Source organism: Melospiza melodia, chromosome 13 (assembly GCF_035770615.1).
Source record: "Melospiza melodia melodia isolate bMelMel2 chromosome 13, bMelMel2.pri, whole genome shotgun sequence".
Lineage (NCBI taxonomy): Eukaryota > Metazoa > Chordata > Aves > Passeriformes > Passerellidae > Melospiza > Melospiza melodia.
Window position 1 is genome coordinate 5511865 of NC_086206.1, and position 15648 is coordinate 5527512.

Here is a 15648-nt window from a genome sequence, read left to right on the forward strand (position 1 = left end):
TGCAGCTGGTTGCTGAGTGTTCTAGGACTCACCTTCCTTCAGATGCCATGTGCTCTGGTTTTCTGCCTGTATCTTGCTAGTTTCCTCTGAAACCTTGATGATAATAATTCAATTGCTCAGTTATTTCGTTTGGGGTTTTTATTTAAGAATAGATGCTACTTCTGAAGAGAGATTGGAGATGAATGAGCTGTCCCTGTCTTTTCCTTATCAGAAAAAGCAGGGAGTGTCACAGTAAGGATATTCCTGCTGCTCTTCTACTTGTGTCAAAGAACCCTATTTTACAGAGAATCTGAGATTTTAAAATGTACACAGAATGATAGCTCTAATAAACAGGAAGAAATGTATATTTGTCATTCTGCTGTTTCCAGCTGTAGAGTTTCCAATTAAAATTCCTTCTTCACATAAGTTATATATCCAGCATAGATAACAACTTCTACCACAAAGTCCTTAATACCATTAATTATTTGATCTTTCTGAGGACATTATAAAAGGGATAAAAAAAGAAAGGCAGAATTCTGTAGGTGTAAGGTGGCACAGCAGGGAACTCCACTGATCTGAGCATATTAGAGACTGCAAGGGAATTAAAGAATTGCAATAATGTGTGCAGAGAAAATGACAAGTGCAAACTCACTGCTTCTGATTTTTACTTTTGTTCTGTTATTTTATTGTCTGGCTTAAAATTGCAAGATACATTCTTGCACAAAGTGGGAGATGAAGGGATTGACTCCTGCCTGCTAATTTCACATCCTGATTGCTGTTGATGCTGTTAAAGTCACTCGTGTCCAGAAAATCCAGAAGTAGCTTTGTATTAAAATGATTGCATTTACATTTTCTCAAAATCGTTCATCCATGAGCCTCAAAAGAGATCTGGGAGATTTGAGAACAGCTGGGGAATGTGCAGAAAGCACTTGGCCCTGGGGTAATTGCTGTGGTTATGCAAACTACCTTTGTCTGAAAACCACACTGGACATCTTTTAAAGACCTTCTGCATTGTCATCCTTTGTTCCAGCTGTGCGGGAGATATTCCCAAAACAATCTCTTTCATGGTTATTTCAAGAATCTGCTTGTAAATTTCAGAGACTGAGAGTCAGCCAGGGAGCTGAGCCACCAGGTTTTATTATATGTAAAAAAGGCAAAAGTGAGCTCCTGCTCTGCGCTGTAGGTGTGCATGTCCAGAGCTGTGCTCCCCTGACCTGACACTGATGCTGTGAGAGTTATTAAGATTTTGCACCATTCCTGAAGGCTGCAGGACAGGATGCAGCTCCTGGTCCATCCTGGGTGGTGGGTACATCACCAGGGAGAGGGTATTTCATAGGGCTCAGGCATTTCCATGGAATTCTCCAGCCCCTTCCCCACAGAGGGCACAGAATTCCTGGAGACTCATTCTGATGGAGAATGTCAGAGCTTCTCCTGGATGTGTCTCCCTGGCTGGAGAAACACCCTCAGTGGCTCTGTGCCTGTGGCAGACCCCTCAGAGCTCTGTGAGCAGGGAGCTTTGGGGCTTTTCTGCCCGTGCTTTTCCTTGTTTTGCTAAAAGTACCATGATTAAATAAACAACCTGAGCAGTGCTGTAGGGAAGGATCAGTGGGTTAATTGGGAAGATAAGGGAAGATGTGATTGTCCCCTCTCCTGCTGAGCACCTGCTGCCAAGTTCATTCATCCAGGTTGTTCCTGGAGGAGGCTCCTTCTGGAATGTCCAGAAAGGAGAAAGCAAATCAGATAAATTGAGTTTATTGCTGATCAGCTGCCAGGATTTATCTTCAAGTTCTAGGAAGCAACTAAAATGTCAACCCAGGGAGTCATTGTTCTTGCACATCTCCAGCAACACCAAGGTATATTTATTTTAAGACATAGCTATGAAGGGGAAAGAATTTATTGCTAAACAAAATTCCTAAATCAAATGGAGGACTTGCCACCCATTGGCAAAACAATTTGGTCATTTCATTTTGCTTTTTCTATTTTCTGCTTGTCAGTTTCTTTTCTTTCCAGGCATAACATGTTCGCTTTTAGTCAAACATGGTTTCTAACAAAAATCAAGCAAACAAACAAAACATAAACCCCAACCAACAACAAAAAACCAACCAAACAAGCCATCTGTTAGAAAAGAAAGTTATTCTCTTCTCCTTGTTTGACATCTCTTCTGAATAGTTCTGACCAACGATTGCAACTTATTTTTCACTTAACTAACAGTTAGTATCCCAAATACCTTGCATCTCTTTTGCTTTTTCTCATTACTTCTGAACTGGAATTGATAACCATGGTGGTTATCACTTCCAACCAGCAATCAATAAACCAGGTGGTTTCTTACACTCAGCAAAGCTTCACTGATGAGTACTTTATTTTCTCCATCTCTCCTTCCTCTCACTTTTTCTGCCCCCTTCTCTTTGAAGTACATCCTTCCTTTTTTCACTCAGTTATGCTCTGGTTTTTGCTTATTAGAATTTTCTGCAGCAGACAGGATGGCAGTGAGTGTCTCAGGAGGATGGAAGGGATCTGAAGCTGTTCCCAACAAGTGCAGCTTCTCTTTTTTAGTTCCTTCCTAAAGCAGGTGCCTTCCCTCTTTTGCATATCTGTAAAGTGCAGGGCTGTGGGCTCAGCAATCAATCCTGTGCTCCAGCTTGGGCAGAGAAGGATGCAGCAGGTTCACGGGAAGGAACAGCCTGTATCAGTACAGATTTTAGAGCACTGTGCTACAGAACTGTAAAAGTCTCTGGAGTTCCAAATAAGTGACTACAGATGTGACACCTCTGAGTGGAATTTGTCTCCAAGAAAGAGCTGGAAATTGAGCACCACATAGTTATTTTCTCTTTTGAAAGGTTAAAGCAAAAGGATTAAGGATGCAGCTTATGCTGGGATATTTTTAATTTTGCAGGAGAATGACAGCAGACAGGTGAATTTATTTTCCAGTATTTGAAAACAGGGAGGGGTGCTGAGGGGGAAAAGAAAGCTATCAGATTGAAAGGAACTTTTGCACATTCTGTACTTAGTCTTACTTTGGTAAGGCTTTACACACCCATATTCAGGGAAACTGAGCTACAGGATTCTTTTCCCAACTTAACTTTTCCCTGCAGAGAACAAGGAAATGGTTTAACCTGGACACATGTGTTAACACCTGGCACATCCAACCAAGGAGGAGTGCAAGGTTTGTTCACTTCCAAATGTACATTAATTATCGGCTTCAAACACACGTGACTTTCCACTGCAGCACACTGGCACATGTGGCACAGGGTATCATCAGGGACTTTGGTCCTATTTGAGTTGTCAGAATTCTTAAGAGCTTATACCTGAAATTTGTCTTCAGTAAACACATATGCTTCCTTTCATTTTAAAAAGGGCACAAGGAAGAACTAGACTATTTATTTAGCTCCAGGGTGCCATCAGTTTTGATGTGACTGTTTCCAACTGGAATAGATAAAATCTCAGGTTTCCTGTGGGGAAAAAAAATATATTAGGAAATATTTTTGTTCTGCAAAGTGACCATATTTATTCTCTTTTATGAAGGAGTTAATTTTTAGATTGATCTTCATGTGTTGCATAATCTAAATTTATGAAAAATGCTGAAATGTTTACATCATCTGCAATATAAATTATAGGAAGAACCTCTCTAGGCCAAGTGAACATGATTGGTAGGTGATTCTGCTGTGGAAGGAATAGAAAATTATAGAATCACAGAATGTTTGTGTGGGAAGGGACCTGAACTTCAGGAGAAGCCTATTGTCATATGAGCACTCCCAGTGTTTTCTTTCCTTCCACGGAATGACATTTAGCATTGCACGTGGCCATTTTAGAGCATAAAATATCAGGAGGCTTTCTTTTGTTCATGATGCATCAGGAACATGAACCTCAACTCCTTCTTCCAAACAAGAAGTGCAGCTCTATTTTTAAATTGTCATTGGATTCCAAAGCAACATTCACACACACACACATATTACTCTTTGTTTCTCTGAATCACTTTTTTTAAACAAAACACAAACAGCAAACTAGTGCAAGTCAACATGCACTCTGTTTGTATAATTCCTAATATTGAACTATTATTTTATTCCACAGAATAAAACAGTTAAAAGTTACAGATTATTTAACTATATAAAGAAATCAGAATTTTCTGTATATTTGACATGCCACTAATCATGGTTTATAACTGAGCACTATGCCACATACAAGATTATTGATATCTGATATGTGTGTTTATAACTGTCTAGAATCTGTAATTTTTATAACTATCCAAATTAAAATCAGTATGATTACCTTTAGAAAAACCAACTTGTATTCATCTGGTGAACTGAGAACTGAGTGACTCTGAGAGATTTCACTGGGTAACTCTATGGCTGTGTAGGATGCCATGCAGTCAGATGCCTCTTTATATTTCCAAAATTAACTTTCTGCATATGTGTGCAGAGGTAAGATGTCCTAGACTCATTTCCTGTCTGCATCCATGGGAGATACAGCCTGGTTTGCTCTCTTGTCTTCATTGAGGTCAAATAAATGTTTAGAGCTCTTAAAATTAGACCCACAACTTTTAATGCATTTAGCTTTTCTTTTGTCTTTATATAAAAAGGAAAAATCTTTTATGGCAGTGGAAAATGTGTAGTTTGTGGCTGTAAGGCAAGGAAGATTTGTGTTAATTGGTGAATATGCTTTAAGTCTGGGTTTCTTTAACATCTCATTTCTCTCTTGTTTTACTGGCTGGATTTTTATGACTGTGTGACTTGAAAAAAAAGTGGTGAATCGATAGGAAGATCTCTGTAGTGCTGTATGCAGAGGAGAAATAAGGGATCATGATCTTCTTATCACACAAGAAAATGCATATATTGCACTTCTTGAGGCAGCTGGACAGAAAGAAGAGGCATTTCTGTGTCATGTGCCACAGAACATTTGTGCTGAGGTTCCTGAAGGCACTGAGGAAGAGCTTGTGTGTTGAGATGCTGCCATTTTCACAGATTTCACAGAATGACTAAGATGGAAGAGACCTTAAAGATCATCAAGTCCAACCCAGCCCTAACATCTCAACTAGAACGTGGCATCCAGTGCCACATCCAGTCTTTTTTAACACATCCAGGGATGGTGACTCCACCACCTCCCTGGGCAGCCATTCCAGAACTTTATCACTCCTTCTGTGAAAAACTTTTTCCTAATTTCCAACTTAAATTTCCCTTGATGCATCTTGAGATTTTTTCCTTGCAGATAACACCCTAAGCATCCTGGCCAAGCACAGCGGCTTCAGCCGGCAGAAGCAGGAGGTGTACCTGCTGCCCATCATCATCAGTGACAGCGGCACGCCGCCCATGAGCAGCACGGGCACACTAACCATCCGCGTGTGCGGCTGCAGCAGCGACGGCACCGTGCAGTCCTGCAACGCCGAGGCCTACGTGCTGCCCATCGGGCTCAGCATGGGCGCCCTCATCGCCATCCTGGCCTGCATCATCCTGCTGCTCGGTGGGTGCTCACGGCATGGTCTGCAGTATGGCCTGGCCCGTGGTATGGCATGGCCTGTGGTATGGCATGGCCTGTGGCACGGCATGGCCTGTGGTACGGCATGGCCTGTGGTATGGCATGGCCTGTGGTACAGCCTGGCCTGTGGTATGGCCTGGCCTGTGGTACGGCCTGGCCTGTGGTACGGAATGGCCTGTGGTACGGCCTGGCCTGTGGTATGGCCTGCGGTATGGCCTGGCTCACGGTACGGCCTGGCCTGTGGTACGGAATGGCCTGTGGTACGGCCTGGCCTGTGGTACGGAATGGCCTGTGGTATGGCCTGGCCTGTGGTACGGAATGGCCTGTGGTACGGCATGGCCCGTGGTACGGCCTGGCCCGTGGTACGGCCTGGCCTGTGGTACGGAATGGCCTGTGGTACGGCCTGGCCTGTGGTACGGAATGGCCTGTGGTATGGCCTGGCCTGTGGTATGGCCTGGCCTGTGGTACGGAATGGCCTGTGGTATGGCCTGGCCTGTGGTACGGCCTGGCCTGTGGTACGGCCTGGCCCGTGGTACGGAATGGCCTGTGGTATGGCATGGCCTGTGGTATGGCATGGCCTGCGGTACGGCCTGGCCTGTGGTACGGCATGGCCTGCGGTATGGCCTGGCCTGTGGTACGGCCTACGGTATGGCATGGCCCATGGCACAGCCTGGCTCATGGCATGGGCCGCAGTATGGCCCATGGCATGGCCCGGTACGCCCATGGTACGGCCTGTGGTACGGCCTAGCCAACAGCATGGCCTGGCCTGTGGCACAGCATGTGGTATGGCCCAGCCCGTGGTATGGCCCAGCCCATGTCATGGCCTGGCCCGCAGTACGGCCTGGCCTGTGGCATGGCCTGCGGTACAACACAGCCCACTGCATGGCCTGCAGTATGGCCCAGCCATGGCACGGCCCGTGGCATGGCCTGGCCTGACACATGGTCTGCAGTATGGCCCAGCCCATGGCATGGCCTGGCCTGTGGTACAAGCTGGCCCATGGCACAGCCTGCAGTATAGCCCAGCCAATGGCACAGCCCGGCCCTCAGCATAGCCTGGCTCATGGCACAGCCGACAGTACAGCCCACGGCACAGCCTGGCCTGCGGTACAGCCTGCTGTACGGCCCAGCCCATGGCATGGCCTGGCCTGCAGTATGACCTCGCCCATGGCACAGCCTGTGGTACAACCCAACCCATGGCATGACTTGGCCCATGGCATGGCCTGCAGTACAGCCCAGCCAACGGCACGGCCTGGCCTGCGGCACAGCCTGTGGCATGGCCTGACCCACAGCATAGCCTGGCTCGTGGCACAGCCTGCAGTGTGGCCCATGGCATGGCCTGGCCTGTGGTATGGCCCACGTCACAAATCCCCCGGTGTCTGCTGGCTCTGAGGAGGTGTGAGGTTCAGAGAGGAGGAGGGACAGTCCAGTCCAACACTTCGTGCAGTAGCACTGACAGTGCTGGCAGTTATTGTATTTGAAGGGAATGCCCCGACGAAGGCAGGAATGATGAATGTGATTCCATGTTCTCAGAAGGCTAATTTATTACTTTATAATACTATATTATATTAAAGAATACTATAGTATGCTAAAGAATACAGAAAGGATACTTACAGAATGCTAAAAAGATAATAATGAAAACTCGTGACTCTTTCCAGAGTCCTGACACAGATTGGCCCTGATTGGCCAAGGAGTGAAAACAACTCCCAGCAGAATGCAATGGAACAATCACCTGTGGGTAAACAGTCTCCAAACACATTCCACATGAGCACAACACAGGAGAAGCAAATGAGATAAGAATTGTTTTCCTTTTCTCTGAGGCTTGTCAGCTTCCCAGGAGAAGAATCCTGGGTGAAGGGATTTTTTTCACAGAATATGGATGCCACAGGCAGTAGGACTGAATCCCTCATGTCCTAATTGCTGGACAGAAGCAGAGAGAGCAAAGTCCTGTTCTGAAGTAGTCACACACACGAGTTACAGAATAAACAGGTGTGGAATGGGAAGCTGAAAATCACATGGGGGTGTTGAGCAGTAAGGTGAACACAGTGTGGGCTACACCTGTTGGAAAATGGCTTTGTGGTATATTCTAAGACTTGTGTGAATCATGGAATCAGAGAATGTCCTGAACTGCAGGGGACCCACAGGGATCATTGACCCAGCTCCTGTCCCTGCAGACCCCCCAGGAATCCCCCCTGCCCATCCCTAGTTTCCAAACCCACCTGGAGCTCTGGCAGCCTCAGGGCTGTGCCCATTCCCTGGGCAGTGCCAGCACCTCTGGGGGAAGCAGAGCCTTTCCCTGATCTCAGCCTGAGCCTGCTCGTGGCCCAGAGCAGAGCTCAGAGCTGTCCCTACAGCCCCAGGGAGCTCTGCCTTCAGCCCCTCTGCTGCAGCTGACCCAGCTCAGTGCCCTCAGCCACTCCTCAGGTGGCCCCTGCAGGCCCTTCCCCAGCCCAGGCTCTCTGCTTTGGATGCCTTCTTACAGCTTTATCTCTTTCCATTATATATATAGTTATATTTGTATATTTCTATTAGGAGTTTATTCTGGATTGTAATGGCACAAGAGACACTAAAGCTTTACAAGATAAGCATTGTGGTATATTTTAATAAAACATTTGTGTACAACATCAAGCAAGGGAGAGAACAGTGAAAGGAGAGTTCTATTTCTGCACTTTGCAGCTTCACTTTGTGACTGAGATTTACATCAGTAAATCAGTAAATGCTGAAGTTTAAGCATAAAACTGCAAAACCAAGCACAACCCATCTAAAGTTTTTTATGCAACACTCCCTGATTCTGAAACTGAGCTGAGCTCTTTCTATCTCACTTATTTTCTCACTCTCTTTTTAGTTATAGAATAGGAGTCTCTTGAAGCAGGTAGGAAAAACACTGATTTCCTTCTCCCATTAGGGCTATGTTTTCAGAAAAACACTCTCTAATATTTGAAAACACCATCCCTTATGTAGATCTTTATAGCCTATGTGAATAATGATAGTCCAACTTCACTTCTTAAGGGAAAAGTTGAGGCTCGAAATTAGGAGTATGGGAAATCTTATTGCTTCTATAAAATTGAGCTTCCAATGTAAATATGAGCTGATAATCAAAGACTAGATGAGTAATCAGAGCTTCTGACCCAATTTCCTTCACATGAAGGGAGTTGAAGTCGTAGGTCTTTCAGCTTTTCACCCTTATTACTCCCAATCCCAAAAAAGCAACCTCTCACCTTCCCCAGCTGCACTCACCATGTGGTGCTTGGGTCGGAAATGTTTTGCCTAATCAGCTTGTGGTGCTCTCTTTGCAGTCATTGTGGTGCTGTTTGTGACACTAAGAAGACACAAGAATGAGCCTCTGATCATCAAAGATGATGAAGATGTGAGGGAAAATATCATTCGCTACGACGACGAAGGAGGTGGAGAGGAAGACACAGAAGCCTTTGACATTGCAACTTTGCAAAATCCAGATGGAATTAATGGATTTTTGCCTCGTAAGGATATTAAGCCTGATCTTCAATTTATGCCCAGGCAGGGTCTTGCACCTGTTCCTAATGGTGTTGATGTTGATGAATTTATTAATGTAAGGCTTCATGAAGCTGATAATGATCCCACAGCTCCGCCATATGACTCTATCCAGATTTATGGCTATGAAGGAAAGGGGTCAGCAGCTGGTTCCCTTAGCTCCTTGGAGTCCTCCACATCAGACTCAGACCAGAATTTTGACTACCTCAGTGAATGGGGTCCTCGCTTTAAAAGACTCGGAGAACTTTACTCAGTCGGAGAAAGTGACAAAGAAACTTGACAGTGGATTACAAACTTTTTCCCTGTTGACTTAATGATCATGTAATATTCTAGGGCCACTGCTGTTAGTTAAAACTAATGTGGCTTTTTGTTTTAGAGGCAAGTTTAGCGCCAGTCATCTATAAAATCAACTACATTGTAATGTTGAACCAAAAAAAAAAAAGTATATGTTAGGAGGTTAAGTCTTGTGGAGTGTGAAGTAAAGTATGTGGAGTGTCTAGAAGTCTTTGGATATTTGATATTCACTTGACCACTCTGAAGATGGAGATTTGGATCTTTGATTATCTTCAGTGAATTGAAAAGAACAAAAAAAGAAATTGGTGCTCTCTTAGGAAATGGACTTGCAGGGATTTGCTGTTGAACAGTAGCTCCTGCCCAGTATGTGTAAAGCTAAAGGTTTGTTTCTGCATTGCCAACAAAGATCCCGCCACAGAAATGTTCAAAGCAATATCTTGGTCTTCTTAGCAATGCTGAGCAGAAATAGCATTGCCAATTCCTACTGGCTCCTACTGTGCAGTGACCATCCATTGTACATACAGTAATTGTTGGCCACGCCACCACAGACTGAATATCATCTTTAAATATTGTGTCAAGCCTTAAAATATTCACATGTTCTTAATCCATTCCAGTGATGGGTAATAAATACTACTAATGTGTAGAGCTTCAGAGGCAGGGCTGCAAAACCTTGCTTCACAAAAGGATCTTTTTTTCTAGAAGAAGGATCAACCCTGTGCTTCGTCTTCTGAAAGAAAAAACTGTGAAATGGGATGGACTTACATAAATGAAAGAATTGCTGATTTTATTGCTAAAGATCGAATTTATTTGTTTAATCTTTGAAATAAATATTTTATTGATGTCCATTACTGCTTTTATTTATTAAGACTGATAATCTATAGAGTAAGATTATGAAGAAAACTAAATTATATCAGTTAGAATTTTTTTTCTATATATAATGAATGTTTCATACATGTACATTTTGAAAAGAAAAATGACAAATTGTTGCAGGTTAAAGCAGTTCCCTGTCCATTTGCAGTAGCTGAATTTTAAGAGAATGCTGGCAGGAATTAAACATTGCCAGAGAAAACTTTTGACAGTTTTATATCTTCATAAATCTAGTACCTGGTGTTTTTAATACAAGCACAAACAGCTGGAAGTAAACTGGTTCATGTGAATATTTAAACTATAGACTTTTAGAAATCCACACATAACACAGTACAGTAAAAAAAACATGCTTATAGTTCTCCACTGTATTAGAGCAGGAACCAGTGTGTACATAATTTTACTGCTTCTGTTATTAGCATTTTTTTCTATAATATTCATAGTGATGCACCAGGGCTCTTGCACACAGAGAAAGAACACTAGAAGCTGCAAGCATACTCAATTTGTAATGCAAACTTGCCATTTAGAAGTAGCAATTGTATAAGAAAACTACGTATTACATGCAAATCATTTTAATTTTCTACTTTGTTTTGAAGCTATATTATTGTTTGTTTATTTACTCCATGTATTGTATTCAGAGAAACTCCTGTATTGTTTCCTACTTTGTGAAATATATTTTTATAAATACTTTTCTTGTTATTGCTTTTCTTTCAGGTTTACCTGGGCACTGCAGAAATGAATCTGCTGGAATAACTTCATAGTTTTTTGAGAAATGTAGTTTCTTCAAAATCATTTATTTATTAGTTGAATACAGACAAAATAAAAACCAAAAAAAAGAAAAAAAGGAGAATATTTGAAACAATTTTTGACAGTGATTGCAGAATTTTGACAGTGATGAGAGCACAGGAGTTATGAGTGTCTGATTCACTGCACCATGCAGAAAAATAACCTGAAATGATTTTTGTTTAAACATTGCTGATTAAAACAACCCACTGACTTAAAGTTCCTCAATAGCACTTATTCTACAAAAAGTTCTTAACACATCACCCCCACTTTTGTCTGTATTTCAGATGGTAACACTGACTTTGCTTTAGCTGCAGCACAGCTTGGTTTAATGACTGTAGTCTGTGGGTAACTAATACATTAATACCACTTTGACATATATTATAAAGATTTCATTGAAATTAATTATGTACCCAATACATTTAAGTTACACTGCACTAAAACAAAAATACTTTTGAATAAATGAATCTAAAACTTTTGGCAAAACACTGATCTGAACAGTGAGGGGGTAGGAAAGGATGGTAGGAAAGGATGGTAGGAAAGGAGATATCCTGGAGGTTTCAATGAAATCAAATGTATTTCTGTGACTCACTACAAGAAAAACCAAACAGACTCTTACTCATCTTGCTCTGGGTGCCAGGCTGTTCTGAGCTGCCATGGCACATCCAACACCAGCTCAGACAGGAAAGGGGTTGGGAACTGAGCCAGTTTCTGCGTACATCCCAGTGCTGGGAGCCAGGGAAGGTGCTGTGAACGTGGATCATGGCAGTGGCTGGGGCCACCCCAGCGTCCAGGGCAAGGCACTCTAAAAGTGAGAGGCTACACTGGAGAGTTTAGCAGAGCTCTTCTGTAGGAAAACTCACAAATGGAAAACCTTCTGATTGCCTTTCTGATTGAAAGTTCCATCTGAGACCAGGACAGTGCATTCAGTAATAAGATTTCCAGCAAAAAAAAATCCCATCACTGGCCCTGTAGGAGAGGCAAAGCATGACAGAAATCTCATCATTGTCAGTCAAAAAGAGATGGGAGTCACTGCTGCTGGGCAGAGTTTGAAATTGGGCATTTCTACAGCTTTTAAACAGGAATAGCTACAATGCAAAGGGGAGAAAAAGAATTAATGAATTTCTGACCTGTCAATGGAGATGTGCTGTTTCTTGTGCCATTGCCTCCCCACTGAAGGGAAATGATTAATTTTGCAAACTAATTCCATGTAATCTGAATATAAAATTAATACCAATACATGTTAGAGGGTTAAATGTCAATCATTCAGTTTTCCAGTACTTCTCCTTTTTTGACAATTAACTCAGCATAGAATTATTATGGATAACAACAGTATTTAGGGGGATTAGATCACACAGTTCTACATTTCACATCTAGATTTAGACATATTAGCGACACTCCTTTTAAGCATGTAAATGTGTAATTCATCCTTTTCAACAACATTTAATTAGCAACTGACTCATTGCAAATGACAAGGAAAATGCATTAAATTAGAAATATTAATACTGATAAATTTGAGAAGTAAATATTCAAAATCTTTTACAAGTGCCAAGTGCCTTAGAGCTCCATCGATCCTGGCCTGCCTTCGCCTGGCTGTGCCTCACATCGTTTGTCACAGCCACTGAAGTAAATCATGGCCCCCACGAGAGCTGGAATTCTGTGCACATTGTAAAGACACAAAATTCAGCTCAGGCATTTCAACATGAAAGCACTGTGAAGGGAATGTGTGTACATGTTTATTAAATATAACTCGGATGGCTGGAGGTCCTCAGCGTGTCCTGTCCTTTACAGCAGCTGAAAGCAGAGGCTGTTTGTGTGCTCTGACCTTGAAATCAGATCACAGCAAGCTCATTTAAATACATTTTTTACCTGGTATCATTACACCTTTTTGTCTATGATGACTTTGAAATGACTGTGAAATACAGAGGAGAGATAATGGCTCAAGACTTTCATTTAAATCAGCAGTTGCTGATCACAGGAGAAACATTTAACACTATGGCAACTCCAAATCCCATCAGCTCTGTGGCAGCACAGCAGTGACAATTCTCAGTCTGGAGAACAGACAGAATGTCTGCAAAATAGTCTGCTTGGAATAACTCTATTTGTACAGCTCTGCTAGAGATGGAGCTGCTGATTTTAATAGAAAGAGAAAAATAAATCAGCTCTACAACATCCATGCAGTTGCATCTACCTACAAATGTGTGTGGCAATTTTTTTAATAGCCTCCATAGTCATGGGATTCTAGAACTGAAAAATGGATTTAGAAAGCTTCTCCAAGGTCTGTCTAGCAGGAGGCATTTTTGTCAGGTAGCCTTTTCCTGTATCTGGTTTTCTTGGGATATAATTTCAGTCTTATGAAGCTGTTTGGCTGTTTCTTCTCCTCTGCCTGCTCCTCTCTTCACCACACCTATCCTGAACTGGAATACTGGGAGTGTAATGTTAGAAAGTTCATTAAGACCATGTAACTCTTTTTCAGCTGGTCAGTGTTCAGGGACCAGAAAATGCAGCTCATCCAGGAGAGTGAGATTCACCAAGCTCCCTTCCTCTTGCAGGGAAGACTGGACAGTCTGAGTTACTAATACGAATTTAAATACTCATCCAGTATTTAAATTATGCTGAAAAATCTAAAGTTAATGATCGTGATTTTTAATTGATAGAAAAATATAAATAATAGAAAAAAATGAATAATAGAAAAAAAATGTTCATTAGTGGCAGACATTCACAAGTGCTTCTGATCAAGAGAAGTGGAAAGTTCATCAAAAGTTCATCAGAACTGCAGTGCCAGGAGCCAGGGAATGGCTGCCAGTGCCAGAGGGCAGGGCTGGGTGGGATCTTGGCAATGAGGAATTGTTCCCTGTGAGGGTGGGCAGGCCCTGGCACAGGGTGCCCAGAGCAGCTGGGGCTGCCCCTGGATCCCTGGCAGTGCCCAAGGCCAGGCTGGACACTGGGGCTGGAGCAGCCTGGGACAGTGGGAGGTGTCCCTGCCATGGCAGGGGTGGCACTGGATGAGCTCTAAGCCCCCTTCCACACTGGGCCATTCTGTGATTCTATGTAAAAAGGTTGCTTGAAAAATTATTTTTCAGATTTGGAAAGCTTTTAGCAGCAGCAGGATGTTCTAGTAAATTGAAGCTTCGTAAAAATAAAAATGTAAAAAGTAAAAAGTAAAAAGTGAGAGCATTCACTGTTGCTAGAGTTTGCTTTCAGACCACAGCACGTGTCATTAGCAGAAAATAGAAAGAACTGATGGAGTGAGCAATGAAAGCTTTCTGTGCTCTGTCATTCAGATAAGTTGGACTTGTATTATTTCTACATTTGTATACTATTTGTGCAAGATAATATTCTGGCTTTGCAGAAGGTGGAAACCAATTTAACTTGCTGTATAATTCACAGTGATGGGTTTTGTAATCACACTGCAAAATGAGTCTAGCTGCTGTATTATACAATACTGATACTGGCTTATGTGCTGCAGAGCCAGACCCTCTCCAAGTAATGTCACAGTATTCAAAATGAGAAAATATAAAAGTCCTGACAATGCTTTTTGTGCAACTGCAACTAAGACATCCTCCAAAATGGCTAATAAAAGCGAGCTGAAGCTCAGCATTGCTGGCAGAGCCTTGTAAATGTGCTCATTAGCATTGCAACACAACTATCTTTTCTTTTTTTGTTCTTCCTCCCCCCCACATTGCAAACATTAAACCACTGAAATCATCAACATGAAAATCTCAGCCATCTCTTCAGAGGGGATATGGAATATCTTGCAAAATTCCCTTTCTTCTCGTGCCACTGTTTCTGGTGCCTGTTTGAAGGAGGTTTGTGAGACCAGAGGCAGAGGGAAGGGATGAGTAGAGGTTGCCTGTTTTATTCCACGATTGGAGAAACATTTCTAGAATGAGGGCAATAGTACCTTGCCCTGATATTTTTCTGGACGCTCGAAAAATACAAATTAATTCTGACAGCTCAAATTCCTGTTCATCAGGAGGCCCCAGGCCAACCATCTTGTGTAGAATCATGGAATGGGGTGGGACTGAAAAGGACCAAAGAAAATCATCATTTTCCACCCCGTGCCATGGGATGGACACCTTCCACTGTCCCAGGGTGCTCCAAGCCCTGTCCAGCCTGGCCTGGGACACTGCCAGGCGTGCTCATCCAGTCTAAATACAGACATGCCATGGTGCTGAGGAACACAGAGATTTCTTCCTTTACTCCTGTGGAAATGCTGTGATTTGTGAAGTCCAGAAGAAACAGCCAGAAAGGCAGCACTGGTAAATAATGGCTGAATCTGGAATCTGGACTGGGTTCTCCTTTTGTATCTTGGGTTTCTGGGTTGGCCAAGCCTAGCCTTGATTTTTTTTTTTACCTTCAAAATATTTAACAGCAAAGAAAGTAATTTCCCTGTCTTTCATAACAGCTTGTTTTTGAATTATAAAACAGGTCTTGTGGTTGGGGGGCCTTTTTGTCATTTCTTCCTTTGTTAGTGTAATGTTCCCTGATGGCAACACTGACACAGTTCATTCTGCCAAATTTCACAAGCTGGCAGTTTTACCAATGAATATGAAAACAAAAGATGTGCATTTTTTTTAAACTAAAATATTATTTATATGATTGGAAGCAACAAAGCCAATTGAATCACCTTTAAAATAAACTCCACTTCCACATTTCCTGCCACAGATGGGATTGCTTTTGGACTCATTTTCAGATACTGATGTACCAGTGCTGGGAGTTTCATATGCAAGGGAATACTCCTTTAGACAT

At 42.6% G+C, this 15648-nt stretch overlaps 1 protein-coding gene across 2 annotated transcripts in view; it reads left to right on the forward strand.

Annotated features, from left to right (window-relative positions):
- The window catches only part of LOC134424142 (cadherin-8), a 162631-nt gene extending 153270 nt beyond the window's left edge, over positions 1-9361 (forward strand). For both annotated transcript variants that reach the window (XM_063167664.1, XM_063167665.1), the window contains 2 exons: positions 5182-5433; positions 8742-9361. In XM_063167664.1, the coding sequence (XP_063023734.1) occupies positions 5182-5433; positions 8742-9235 (746 nt within the window). In that variant the 3' untranslated portion in view covers positions 9236-9361. The remainder of the gene's footprint in view (positions 1-5181; positions 5434-8741) is intronic.
- The last annotated feature ends 6287 nt before the right edge of the window (positions 9362-15648 follow it).